Source organism: Eubalaena glacialis, chromosome 12 (genome assembly GCF_028564815.1).
Source record: "Eubalaena glacialis isolate mEubGla1 chromosome 12, mEubGla1.1.hap2.+ XY, whole genome shotgun sequence".
Taxonomy (NCBI): Eukaryota; Metazoa; Chordata; class Mammalia; order Artiodactyla; family Balaenidae; genus Eubalaena; species Eubalaena glacialis.
Genome location: NC_083727.1, coordinates 28,406,601 through 28,420,394, shown reverse-complemented (window position 1 = coordinate 28,420,394; position 13,794 = coordinate 28,406,601). Strand labels below are relative to the sequence as shown.

Sequence of the window (13,794 nt, the reverse complement as noted above, 5' to 3'; positions counted from 1 at the left end):
CTTATTAAATTGGAAGGGGCTAAATTATTTTCAAACTGACATTTTGAAAAATGCAAATAGTGGACAATCTATTAAGCTCTTAAAACATAAGGTGCGTATTCATTTACTGACCCTACACTGTGCATTGAGCAGCACCATGTTCTGGCCTCTGCATCCAGCTAACAGCGGAGACGGAATCCCTGCCATCAAGAGTTTATATTCCAGGAAAAATCTCAGTTGTTTAAGAACTTCATCTCAAAATATTAATCAAAGAGTGTACAAAATGATCATTTAAAGACAGTGAAACATTATATATTACATAAACGAAATATATTTAACAGAATGTCTTTAGGAAAAACGTTTTCATTACTTCTTATTTAATCAGTGAGTCTTGTATGATGCATGTTTACGACGGTTCCTTGATAAGCAAAACATAACTGAAGCATAAGAGTAGTTATATCACTTTATATTCTCTCTGCTTTCTTTGAGGGCAAGCAGCATACACAGCGAGTACTTCTCAAGTATACTAACCTGGCAGTGCCATCAGATGATGCAGTAAGGATATAGCGATCATCTTCTGACCAGCAAAGATCATAAATGATATTGAGGTGGCCACACAATTCTCTCATGAAACGTCCAGAAGGAACTTCATATACTAATGAAAATATTCAAAAATTAGTATGCTTCCAGACAGAGGATTCTTAACCGAATAACATAAAAATTCATAATTTATAATAATTTGTACACCAGGTAAGCACTGTCTATAAGAATATTATCACCAAAGACATTTTCAGTATTAAAAAATGTCAAAATCTACCTAAAAGTAAGTTTTCACTTGCTTTAGACACAAGAATTTACATACCTAAAATTTTATAATGGGCTACAATTAACAATTATTCTTATCTCTTCAAAGCAATCCTAATAATCTTTGATAATCAATTTATTAATCAAATAACTTTAAAAAACTATTTATTTATTTAGGCTGCGCCTGGTCTTAGCTGCAGCATGCGAACTCTTAGTTGTGGCGTGCATGTGGGATCTAGTTCCCCAACCAGGGATCGAGCCCAGGCCCCCTGCATTTGGAGTGTGGAGTCTTACCCACTGGACCACCAGGGAAGTCCCTCAAATAACTTTTAAATTGCAATTCACTCCAAAGATTCTGTAATTTGGTCTTTCATGAATAAGGTATTATTTTATCTGAAAATCAATCAAATTCCAACCAAAATTTAACTATTCGAAGCAATGAGAAATTTAAACTGTGCTAGTGTGAGAAAAAAATTCTAATACTAAAAATGATAGACACTACTGTGAGAGAATGAACAGAGATTTAATCTGATAAACAAGGCATTGTGGTATGGCTATGTTACGTATATATACAATGAAATCTAAGATAACAACTTAACACAGAAAATACTCTCCAAGTCTCTACTTCCACCTAGTGGTAAAACCAACTGCTCTTTAAAATATCAAGCAGTACATAAGAACTTCTGTAATAGCCAAGTAAGGACCTCGGAAAATCTGCTTCCCCATAAAAGCAACGAGAACACTGGCAAAAATTGTCAAAATTAACTTTTTCAGAACTCTGGAAATGAAAGGCTTGCAAAAATCTGAGGAGCATTTATTAAAGGAAACAGCTGAAATCTTGGTAAGAACACTGAGCTCTGTGGTGTTTTAACTTGTCCTGTTCCCATTCCCCTCTCCCAAGCTCCAAAGTTGACTTAAAAACCAACAGCCTTGAAACTACGAAGAAAACCAGCAGCCTAGCAGCTATGGGATGGGGCAGAAGAGGCCTGAAGATCTCCAAAGCCCCATCTCCAAGATTTATCAGTGCTGAACAGCTTGGCAGCTCCCGGAAAGGCTCCATTCTCAGGGCTTGGCTTTATCTGACCTGGCTCTGAGCATGATCTGTGTGAAGAGCCGTAACTCTAGGGTGCATGAAATAATCAGTGGTGTGGCTATCTGACACAGTGATACCAGGTGGGCCTAAGAAGAGGCTGACCAAAAAATTCAAAAGGAAAAACTGGGAATGAGATGTCCATAGGGGACTTTGAAAAGCTCCAATATATTCTGGGGAATCTAGAAGGACACATACACATGAAAGGCTGTGTACATACTTGTGCAAGAAAGACCTGAAAGGCCCTATCTCTTACTGTGACTGCCCTGAGGACTGTGCAAACAGTAAGTAAAGGCTAAGGCAAAGTTGTAAACTCCCTACTTTAGAATTGAAAACATATCCCAACACACACACACACACACACACACACACACACACGGCACTTCGGCACAGGCTGGGAGACCCGTTCACTCAGGCATTTAAAAATCCCTTTCTAACCACTAGCGGACCACTAAGCTAACCAAGCAACGACTCCAGGGGTAAAACCTGACAAAGAATAAAGACCACAGAATTAGTCCAGGAACATCACTAAACAAACAACAACAACAACAAATCCCAGGTGGACAGATGGAGGGGGGGTAAAGAGGGGAATCCGATTTCCAGAGTTGCCACATTGTAATATTTAAAATATCCAATTTTCTAGGGAGAGACACCCCTAAAAAAAACCCCAAAATAGTAAAGTATGGCCACACACAGGAAAAAAAGCAGTCAACAGAAACTGTCTATGACACTGGTTTCCTAGATAAAGACTTTAAATTCACTTGTATAAATATGTTCAAAGATATAAAGAAAACCACATCTAAAGAACGAAGGTGTGAGAATTATTTCTTACCAATTAATAGAGAATATAAAAAAAGACCAAGCAGAAATTCTAGAGTTGAAAAGTACAATAACTGAAATAAACAATTCACTAGAGGGGCTCAACAGCAGATATGAACTGCCAGAATAATCAGTAAACTTGAAGACAGGTCAACTGAGATTATGCAGTCAGAGGGGCAGAAAGAAAAACAAATGAAGGAAAATGAATAAAGGTGCAGAGACCTGTAGGACGCCGTCAAGTGTACCAATATAGAAATGACGGGAGTTCCAGAAGAAGAGAAGAAATAGAAAGGGGTAGAAAGAACATTCGAAGAAATAAAGATGAAAAACTTCCCAAACTTGTGAAAAACATCAATCTGCACATCCTATAAGCTAAATGAATTCCTAGTAGACACACCATAATCAAAAAACAACGACAAAGATTCTTCTTTTGTTTTTTGAGATTTAAGCAGTAAGTATAACTAAATTCAAGTTTTTCTTTCTTTCTTCTTAAAAAATATTTATTTATTTATTTATTTGGCTGTACCAGGTCTTAGTTGCACATAACAAATTTCAGGGCTTTCATAATCAAATTATCACTACTATCAACTAACTAAAATTGGATTAAAATTCGTCAAGAGATTTATTAATCCTTCATGCTGCAAAATTTCTATATTTAAAGTAGAAAGTGCTTAAAAAATACCTCCTGAATGTTTTAAAAATAAATTTATCATCCTTCATTTGATCCTTGTCATTCTATTTCTGGACCTACACTGTATAGCAAAGTGCAAAATTATTATAAAAGAATTGTTACTTTACTTGAGGAAATCTATTTTAATTTAGTCGTACTGGTGGATGACTCAAATTAAGATTTCAATGAATTTTAAAACCCAAAAAACATCCTCCGTATAGACTACAATCCGCTTAAACAGAAGGATTATTACTCACAAATAACTGGGTACCCATCGCGGCTGGCACAGGCTGCTGCTAGTATTCTTCCATTGTGGGAGAAAGCAAGACCCAAACATCCTCGCTCGCCTGCATTTAGTGAGAAGAGGTGCTTGTTTGGGATACGGCAAGCCTGAAAAACACACATTTTACCAACATAGATGAAGAAACATTAAAATATGAAAGCTAGCTGTTAACTTCCATTATTGTAGCTGTTGCAGTTTCTGGTTTTTTAAGAAGTCCCTTTACTGTGATGCAGAGGAAGAGGAAAGCAAGTAAGCAGAATGATGGAAAACCATAGTAAATTACTTTCAAAGCAGAGAATCAGTTTCAATTCTCCAGAAAATTAAGTGAATTTATACTCCATGCCTAACTAGCACTATTCACCCAAAATATGAATAGAAAATTTCAATATCTGATACTCTAAAGCTGTCACTACCACATTATTTTTATACAGCCACAAAAATGAATGTATGTCACACCCTTATTTCATGACAGCAACTAATAAGTGATTTTTGCTGAACCATAAACTTGTTCTGAGTCTATAAATGCCATATAGGCCTAGCTGAAGTCCATGATGTATGAATATTCATTCTCTTTCTTTTTTTCTCTCTTAAAATAACCATTATTTGTACTGTCTTCCAAAATGTATTTTCAAAGTAAATCAATCACCTCCTATTGATTTCTCATTCACTAATTTTATTAAAATTCCTTCATAATTTTTATGTTTCATTCCTTATTACCAGATGAAACCAAAACTTTCTGTGCATTATTATCTGCTGTAGAAAATACTACTTACTTTTATTTGTCCTAATTCTCTCTTTCAAACTTTTGTGAGCCTTAGTTCCTGTGTTTCTTTCTTATTATTCGAAAAGTTCAGCTGAACATACATTGGGCCCTTACTATATGCCATGAATGTGGTACTTTATTACAAATGTCTTTTTATATATTCATCACAGTAAACCTGTAATTATTATTACTATATATAGCTAATAAGGATTATTCAGAGGGTTAAGCTCAGCTTAATGGGCCTAGTCAAAGACTATGGGTTCAAGGGCCCGCTTTCTAGATTGGTACCAGGTTTTTCACAAGTAGCATCAAGATTTAGCAGCGTTATGAAGAGGCAGCATTATGAGCAGCTACTAGAAAGGCAAAAAATTCAACGGACATTTATTAGGTGCCAATAATGTACCAGACACCATTTTCCCTCCATTCTCTATTGGGATGATATAGAAAACGGAAAGGGGGATAAAAAGAGGACAAAAATTGAAGGAAAAGTTAGGAAGTTTCATAATCACTTGCTGCTGCTCTTAGAGGAGGAGATGTAGTTAAGGAAAACTCTGTGCCTCACCACTTAAGCCAAAATACTAACGGCACCATCATTTTCTTTGTATTCCCAGAGTTTGACACTGTACTCAGAAGAGGCACTTGATGAACGTTTAATAACAGCAATAAAGATCCTCAACATTTTCAACTCTTTCCCCTTCTTTACGACCTTGTCAGTCACTAACTCACACTAGGTCTTTCCTTTTGTATTTACCTCTTACTTCTCACTTTTGCCACCAATACCCCAAGGTTAGACCCTTCTCACCTCACACATCAATGACTGCAACGGCTACCTTTCTCTCATTCTGATGTATCCTACCTCAAGATCTACCTGCCATCGCCAGCGTTAATCTGTCCTAAAATACAATTGTTATCATGCTTCCTCCCTACCCGAAACCTCCCATTATTTCTCAATCCCACACAATCAAATATTAGGCTACCTACCATTTGAGCCACTCCACAATGCGGGCCTAATCTATCACACCACTTTACCTCTCATACAAACTTGGGTTTCCAGCCAGCCAAGTTTTGAGTGCCTGAGGAATACCACAGGTGCTTTCCCATTTATTTACAACATTGCCACAATAGGAAATATTTCTCCCTGTCCTCTTCACCCACTCCTAACTTGGCCATGCTTTAAAGTCTATCCCAAGCTCCACCAACCTGTTGAATGAACCCTTCTTCCACCACTCCAGATCACCTTCTACATATCTGCAATTCTCAAACTGTTTTAGTTTCAGGGTGCTTTACAGTCTTAAAAAATTTTGTGGACTCCAAAAAGCTTTTTTTTTTTTCAAAAAGCTTTTGTTTATGTGGCTACATAAACATATTTATATTAGAAATTAAAATTGAGAAATTTAAAAAATATTTGTTAATCATTTAAAAAACAACAGAGCAAACCCATTAAATGTTAACACAAATAATTTTTTATGAAAAATAACTACATAAAATGGAATTGTTCTATATTTTTGAAAATCTTTTTAACATCTGGCTTAATAAAACAGAGCTGGAATTTCATAACTGCTTCTGCATTCACCCTCTTGTGATATCATGTATCATTTAGTCTCTGGAAAACTCCAGTGTATACTTGTGAGAGAATGAAAGTCAAAAAGAAAAACTAAATCATTATGGAATCATTAGAATCATTATGATCTTATTATGGAAATAGACTGACTTCAACAGACCCCTTGAAAGTATCTCAGGACTCCCAGCAGTCCCCAAATCACACTTTGAGAACTGCTGATCTAAACAATTATTTTTATAGCTATATTTCCTCAAGACTTCTTTGCAGCATACCTGACAGTGAACAACACTGTAACCGCTTCCCATGTCCCCAACTGACATGAAAGGTCCCCAAGGCCACAGTCTAAGTATTATTCTCTCCATATTATTATGTCTGAAGTATTTAAAATTGATTTTAAGATGCATCTGTAAAATTAGCCTCAAAAAGAAAGTCAGATATGATGCAAACAGAATGTGAAAAGGTCTAGGAAAATAGTCATTCTTTGTATATACTGAGTATATAAAATGAACCACTCCACTCTTTACGGAAACAAGAGATTTGCAAAACTTTATCAGTAATGCTTCTTGCCACTACAAAATATGCTAACCAAGTAAGAGAACTTTAGAAAAAGCTTAAATACAGCTCAACTTGTGGTAAAGGTATATACATATACCTATCTCTATCAAAATGTGACTCAGGAAGAAGCCAGGAGCTGTAAAAAAGTTCACAAACCCATAAATTGTGGATTTACGGGCTGAATTGTGTCCCTCCAAATTCATATGTTGAAACCCTAACCCCAGTACCTCAGAATGTAACAGTATTTGGATATAAGGTCTTTAAAGAGCTGATTAAGTTAAAATGAGGTTGCTAGGGTACAGCCCTCATCTGATAAGAAGAAGAGACACCAGCGATGCACACACACAGAGAAAAGACCATGAAGAAGCAGCAAGATGGCAGCTATCTGCCAGCCAATGAGAAAGGCCTCAGAGTAAATCAACGCTGACAACCCTTAATCTTGGGACTTCCAGCCTCCAGAATTATGAGAAAGTAAATTTCTGTTGTTTAAGAGGCCCAGTCTGTGATATATTTTTATGGCAGCTCTGACAAACTAATAAAGCTCCCCAGGTCACTAAAGAACTTAAGATAGTGCCTTTATGCACATGATAGGCACTCTATTATTATTTACCAAATGAATTAATAGAAAGACAAGATCATGGTTAAAAACAAGGATAATCTGAGAGTTTTAAGTAGGAAGCCAGTTACCCTAGGAGCTGTTGGCATTTTTAAGGTAAATGAGTAAATATCTAAATGAATCCAGTGTCAGAGACCACTTCACCTGCCCAGGCAGTCGCTTCCACTTCACCACTTCCTTTGAATCTTCTAGTCCAGGTTCTGTGTCTACTGAACGTGCCTCACGGTGTTGTTCACAATACAATGGTTTACCCTTTTCCTCCTGAAGAGCCGTCATAGAACGGTAAGATGGCTTTATCTAAATATGTATAGAAAATGAGAAAATGTATATATCACGTTAATCTTTTTCTCTTTTCTAGCATATATGGTTTTTAAAATACTGAAACAAACATTATAATATGGAAATGTTTTCAAAATGTAATCCAGAAAAAAATTCTACTTTTATTTGTACACTATTCTAAATAAAATAAAGGTTGCTTGAAATTACAGTCCTAAACCCAAAAGCCGTAAAAGTGGGAAGGAATAAAACAGAACTCCAATAGTTACATAAAATAGTTTTAGTAACTCTGTCCCTTTGTTTCCGCCTCTTCATCAATACCTACCAGATGTTATATTATGGCTCTGACATTGTACTATGGTTATCTCTGGCTTTAAGATCACGAAACTGATAACATAAAGATCTAAAGTTTTTTAAATCCTCCATTTCTTAAAATAGGTTTAACTACACTCAAACCAATGAAGCCAATCCTATGGTCATATTTTATAATATCAACTACAGAATATGCAACTGGCCTAAAATGTCTTATAGCAATGAGACAAAAGCAAAAGTTTCACCTCATTTTAGGACAAATGCTTTGCTAAGATATTCATAATTTTAATCTATGTAAAACAGAAGTAGAAATATTACTTATTGATTATTTGAATAATACTGTAAAAAAATGTGCCTGTAATTCATGGGTCTGCAAGCTATGGTCTGGGCCAAATGTAGCCTGATGATGTTTTTGTAAATAAAGTTTTATATGAACACATCCAAACCCATTTGTTTAGTTATCACCTACATATGTCTATGTAGCTACTTTCACGTTACAAAGGCAAGGTTGAGTGGCTGCAACAGAGACTGTATAGCCTGCAAAGCCTAAACTATTTACTGTTTGGTCCTTTACGGAAAATATTTGTCAACTCCCACTTTAAATCATTCTTTTATCTTTAATTCTTAAAGATCAGTATTATTTAAAAAAAATTTTTTTTCCTAAAACTGAAATCTATACTTAGTACTTAAAATTCATTTAATTATCTTTTAAGTATCAGCTATTACAGGCTTAATATATAATCTCTGAAGGTCCCTTTCTATTTCAGAAATTTATTAAAATAATTCTAAAGACTTTATCATTTTAGAAATAGAAACATGTCACCATTTAATCTCAACAATGGAATATATATTTTTTGCATGTGCTATTAACTTACACATTCTGGAACTTTTAATCCTCTTACAGTTACATATAACGTTGATGGATAATGATTTCTTGGACATTTTGACCACCACTCAAAAACCTCAACGACATTTGATTGGGATCGAGGCTTTGTGGGTGGGTAATACAGCTGCAAGCGAAGTTTCGAATTGATGTTTACATTTCCATTGGCTCCTAGAAGCTAAAAATAAGAATTCAAAGAAAATGTTACCTTCATTGAAAATACATCCAATAAAGCAATAGTATATAGTCAAAAACTCATTTTAAAAAGATTAACATGGCATGCTGAAATTCTTTAGATTTGTAAAGCAGAGGAAAGAACACTGACACAGTTGGTCAAGCACAGTTCCAGGTCATTTTGACAAGATAGCCCAAATGACTTAAAATATCTTCCCAATGGCTGTCTTTTCCCCTATACAACTTCAGACTGTTGGTAAAGCATTTACATTACTGTGGCGGGTGTTATTTTGTTCAAAGGAGGTGATCAATACACATTTGTTTGTAATAATACTGTTTGTAATAAAGATTAAAATGCATATTATTTAAACACAGAAACAAATTTCCCATTTGTTCAGCATCAGTATTTTTAGTGGTAAAATTTCATGATGTTTAAATTTTTAAAAAGTCAAAATTATTTTAAAAAAGTAATTAAGATACTTAAACTTGTTTGAGCCCCTTATTACATTCTAAAAATATTTTAGTCTACCTTCTTAAAAAGGTCTATTCAATTAAGAAAAACTATTAAACAAGACAACGTATGTTTCAGCTACATAAATGGAGATTCTTATGAGAAAAATAATCTCACCAACTCAAAATAGGTCCTCTTTCACTAGACTATGACTCAAGTAGAAAATACCTTTGCTAACTTTTGTGTCCTTTACAAATTAGTAGAGACAGTTGGGAGCTTTTGCAGCAGTTTAGGCAGGCGGAGCTGACAAACTCCAAGAGTAGGAAGGGACCGAGTACAGGGAATATTTAATAACTGTTACTGACTCATGCAACTTGGAAAGTAAAAAAGAGAAGAATCAAGTAAGACTCTAAGGTAGTACTGTCCAACACAACTTTCTGTGATGATGGGCATGCTCTCTATTGGTGCCATGCAAAACAGTATCCATTAGTCACACGTGGCTATTGAGCACTTGAAGTGTGGCTAGTGCAACTGTGGAAATTAATTTTTAATTATATTTAATTTTAGCTAATTAATTTGAATTCAAATGGCCACATATGACCTGTGGCTACCAAAATAGGGCAGCTCTAAGGTTGTAAACTTGGAAGACTGGACAGATGGTGGTGCCACCAACTGAAGCAGCAGATGGGGAAAAGGTAAGAGATCTAGGGAAGATGTTCAGTTTGGGGGAGTCAGATATCTATGGGTCACCCAAGTTGAAATGTCTGAATTCTGAGGCACACACAAGAAAAGTGGGTCTAAGAAAAGTGGATTAAAGATGGAATCATGAGTAGGATTGATATTAAAGAGATAGGTGGTAGACCAGGAAGGAAACTGAAGGAACTGAAGGAATGGGATAAGGAAAATCAGGAAAGGACGGTGTCGAGAAAACCAAGGTAACAAGAGTTTCAAGAGAGTGATATCATGCACATAGGTGTGATAAAAGAAGAACTAGAAAATGTTCAATAATTTGGTAAATAGAAGTCATAGTGATATGTTTGAAGAAGCTTTAGTAGCTGAGGCAAAATCCAGATTGCAGTGTGTTCAGGAATGAGGCATCAATAAAGAAACAGAGTTGGCAAAAATATAGCTCATCTTTTCCCTACCCCTCTTAGGGGAAGATGTAAAGTCAATGGAGGTCATAAGCTGAGAGGTGATGTTATGATATAGAGGGGTAAAAAAACAGTTTCAAATTGAGCAATTGAGATGTTCAGTCATTAAATATTAAGCAGTCGAGATTCCCTTCATAAACTGTACTACTATCTGCCTGAAGCTTATCATAAGGGGATAATATCATTTTTAAAAGATATTTATTCCCCAGATTCTAAATCATACTTTCCATAAGTTGTATTAATATTCACCAGGTCATTTAGTTTATACTAGTATGCTGCTTAGTATGAGTAAACAACTAAGATTCAGCCAAGATCCTGCCATTATGATTACAAAACATACAAAGTGGAACTTGAATAAATAAGGCTTTATTATTTTTTAGTTTAAAAGATTAGTCATATATAGGTGCTAAAAGAATCAAAAGTGCCTCTACCTGAGAATTAGGATAAAGTCTCATTTAAATCTGGACAAAGGTCCTTTGGGGTTCATTTGGACCACTATGATAACTTTACAGTTATCTAGGACAGTCCTGGAACCAACAGGATAGGTTTTAAAACATTCGCATTTTAATTTGATTCATGCCACTTTCTCAATAGATATTCACAGAGCACTTTCTATGTGCCATTAATATGTGGAGAGTGATGATATTATAAAATAGAGAGTTTGAAGAGTGATATATTAAATGCAAAGAGATCTGGTAAAATAAGGACTAAAATATGTTCAACAAATTGGCCAAAAAGAATCACCAGTGACTTGAAAAGCTTACAGTCTAATGAAAGAGATATGTGTTCTAATAGAGGATGCACATAGAATAATGTATGCTTTATTCCTGACTGCCATTTATATCAATGGCATAAAGTGGATAAATAAATAAAAATTAATATGACACAAAGGTAAAAATGCTGTGAAATACATTGTTTCCCAAGTGCAGTTTACAGTAAATACTGCAGTTCTGCACAAACCATAGCATAAAAGGAATGAAAAGTTTCTAATAAGACCACAAGATGGCAATGTTTACTATGTGAAAGTGACCTTTTTTGCGGTTTTTTTGTTTATTTTTGCCTTTTTCTTTTTTATTTAGTATGAGAGGGGGTCTAGAAAAAGGTATAACAGGTTATAGAAGGGAGCTTTTAGAAGGTACAATGGACTAAGTGATCCTTAAGCCTATCAGACTGCCATTCAGCAAGCAGACCGCACCTCTCCTAAAGCCTCTAACCCCCAACATGGATTAAGTGCCCCATCTGGGTTTTCACAGCATCTACTCCATAGCACATAATTATATAGGTAATACGTTTACACAGTAACTGAACTGGAGGGCAAGAACAATGTCTAATTTATCTATGAATGCCCTATAATTAGCAGAGTGCCTGGCATTTCATAGACTATTTTCATAGACTATTTACCATTTACATTTCAAATAGTAAATATTTGTTGAATGGATGGATGCACAAATGGAAAAGTTTTACAAGATAATACAAAACAGGTTAATTACTCAAGACTTTTTAAAACTCAAATTTATGTTTAAAGTCAGAAATAAAAGAATTATGAAAGTAAAATGTCCCCCTTTTTAAACATTAATCTATCCACGTCTTTCATCTCTGCTGAAACATCCTAGTCAAGACACCATCATTTTATACCTAGACCACAGCAAGAATTTTCTACCTTGATTTCCAGTACATACATTTGTACCCTCTCTAATCCATTCTCCACTCAGCAAAGTAATCTTTCTAACAAATAAATCAGATTATTTCATCCTTTTGTTTAAAATCCTTAAATGGCTTCCCATTACTCTTTAAAGTCTATAATGGTGCCCTGTTGCTATAATGGCTCAAAGACCTTGTATTATCAAGGCCCTGTCTACCTCAGCAAGCTCTTCAGGCACCATTTCCCCTTCAGTCTCTGTCCTCCAATCTCAGTGGCCTTCTTTTGGTTATCTAGGTATTCCTTGCTCCTTCCAACATCAATCAGGGTCTTTGCATAGCCTGTAGCCTCTACCTACAACTCTCTCTTCCCTACTACCGCCATCCAGCTCATGCTCAGTTTCAACGTCTCTTCTGTAGGAGACCTTTTCCTGACCCCGCCGGATGTTTTCATCATCTACCCCATCCAACTTGAGAGTATTTATAAAAATTGTAATAAATGCTAAGTTGTATAATCAATTGTTTTATGTCTGTTTTTCTTGCTAGAATATGAAGGCCATGAGGTCAAGGAGTTTATCTTCTTTGTTCACTGACTAGAACAGTGGCTGGCACATAAATAATAAATAATTTGTTGAGTTGAATAAATGAGGTCAGGGCTGTGTGTGTCTTTCTCTGTGCTGGATCCTTAGAGCCAAATAGTGTACCTGGCACACACTAAGCATTCAATAAATATTTAAGAATCTGAATGAGCATCACCTGAGCTTGAATTAATAACTCTTTACCATGGCAATCTTACCTCCTTATCATAACTCCTTATATGAAACCAAACTGACTTGGAAAAAGGTAGTCCATCAGATTGGAAGATTATTTTAAACACTGTTTAAAATGGATGAAAAACATACCTTGAGAAATGCCCAGGCGATTTTCCGGAAGCCACATTCTTGGTTTCGAATTTCAGAGTTGTTCTTAATTTCTTCCATGCTTAAGAAATCAAGAACCTGTAAATAAGCATAAAAAATTACTTCACAGTATACTAGCCTACCTAAAATTTAATATTTCCTAATAATATATTATTAAAATTTTAAAAATCCTCCCTTAGAGAGAAGAAAAACATTTTTATCTCATCTCACTCACTTTTGAGTTAACTCATCCAGTTAGTAAGGTCCATTTTTTGACCACTTTATCTTTTATCAATAAATCTTTAAGATTTATTTAAAATTCAAGACAAAGCATTAATTACCTCAAATATAGTCCTGGCAAAAATACACCAGGCACAAAATTCTTAAGCTTTGCTCTTTTTTTAATGTATGAGCGCAGACTTCAAAGAATTGTTTGTTTAAAAAACTCATGGCCTTAATCTGTGGGTTCTTCCTTGGATCAGCTTCCTGAAATTGGGTATTTTCTCTTTGGATATATGTTGTCATTAGGCTTCTCAAGAGAACTTCTTTCATATCTCTATCCTGACTGGATATTAAAGCTCATGGATTTGCAACCAACCTGCCATAGAGACTACATGTATTCCAAGTACATGTATTCTACCACTTACTGGTGCTTATCAAAAGCTCAGCTGAGATAACAAATCTTTATAGAGGACTGCTTAAAAATTAATATGCACTCCATTTATCCCTCTTCTTTATATACTTAAACTTGTCTTCAATGTAATACATTCTCAGTGAAAAAAATGATGACAGTATAAGAAAAATATATAACAAGGTAAAAACTTATAATCCAGACCCATAGCTGATCAACATTAACATCTAGTTTATAGG

At 35.1% G+C, this 13,794-nt stretch overlaps 1 protein-coding gene across 4 annotated transcripts in view; it reads right to left on the bottom strand.

The window, feature by feature from the left end:
• The window catches only part of AHI1 (Abelson helper integration site 1), a 203,435-nt gene that overhangs the window by 156,625 nt on the left and 33,016 nt on the right, over nt 1-13,794 (bottom strand). For all 4 annotated transcript variants that reach the window (XM_061206760.1, XM_061206762.1, XM_061206761.1 and 1 more), the window contains 5 exons: nt 12,928-13,023; nt 8,604-8,789; nt 7,285-7,437; nt 3,620-3,752; nt 511-634 (listed from right to left, as the gene is read on the bottom strand). In XM_061206760.1, coding sequence (XP_061062743.1) covers nt 511-634; nt 3,620-3,752; nt 7,285-7,437; nt 8,604-8,789; nt 12,928-13,023 — 692 coding nt within the window. The remainder of the gene's footprint in view (nt 1-510; nt 635-3,619; nt 3,753-7,284; nt 7,438-8,603; nt 8,790-12,927; nt 13,024-13,794) is intronic.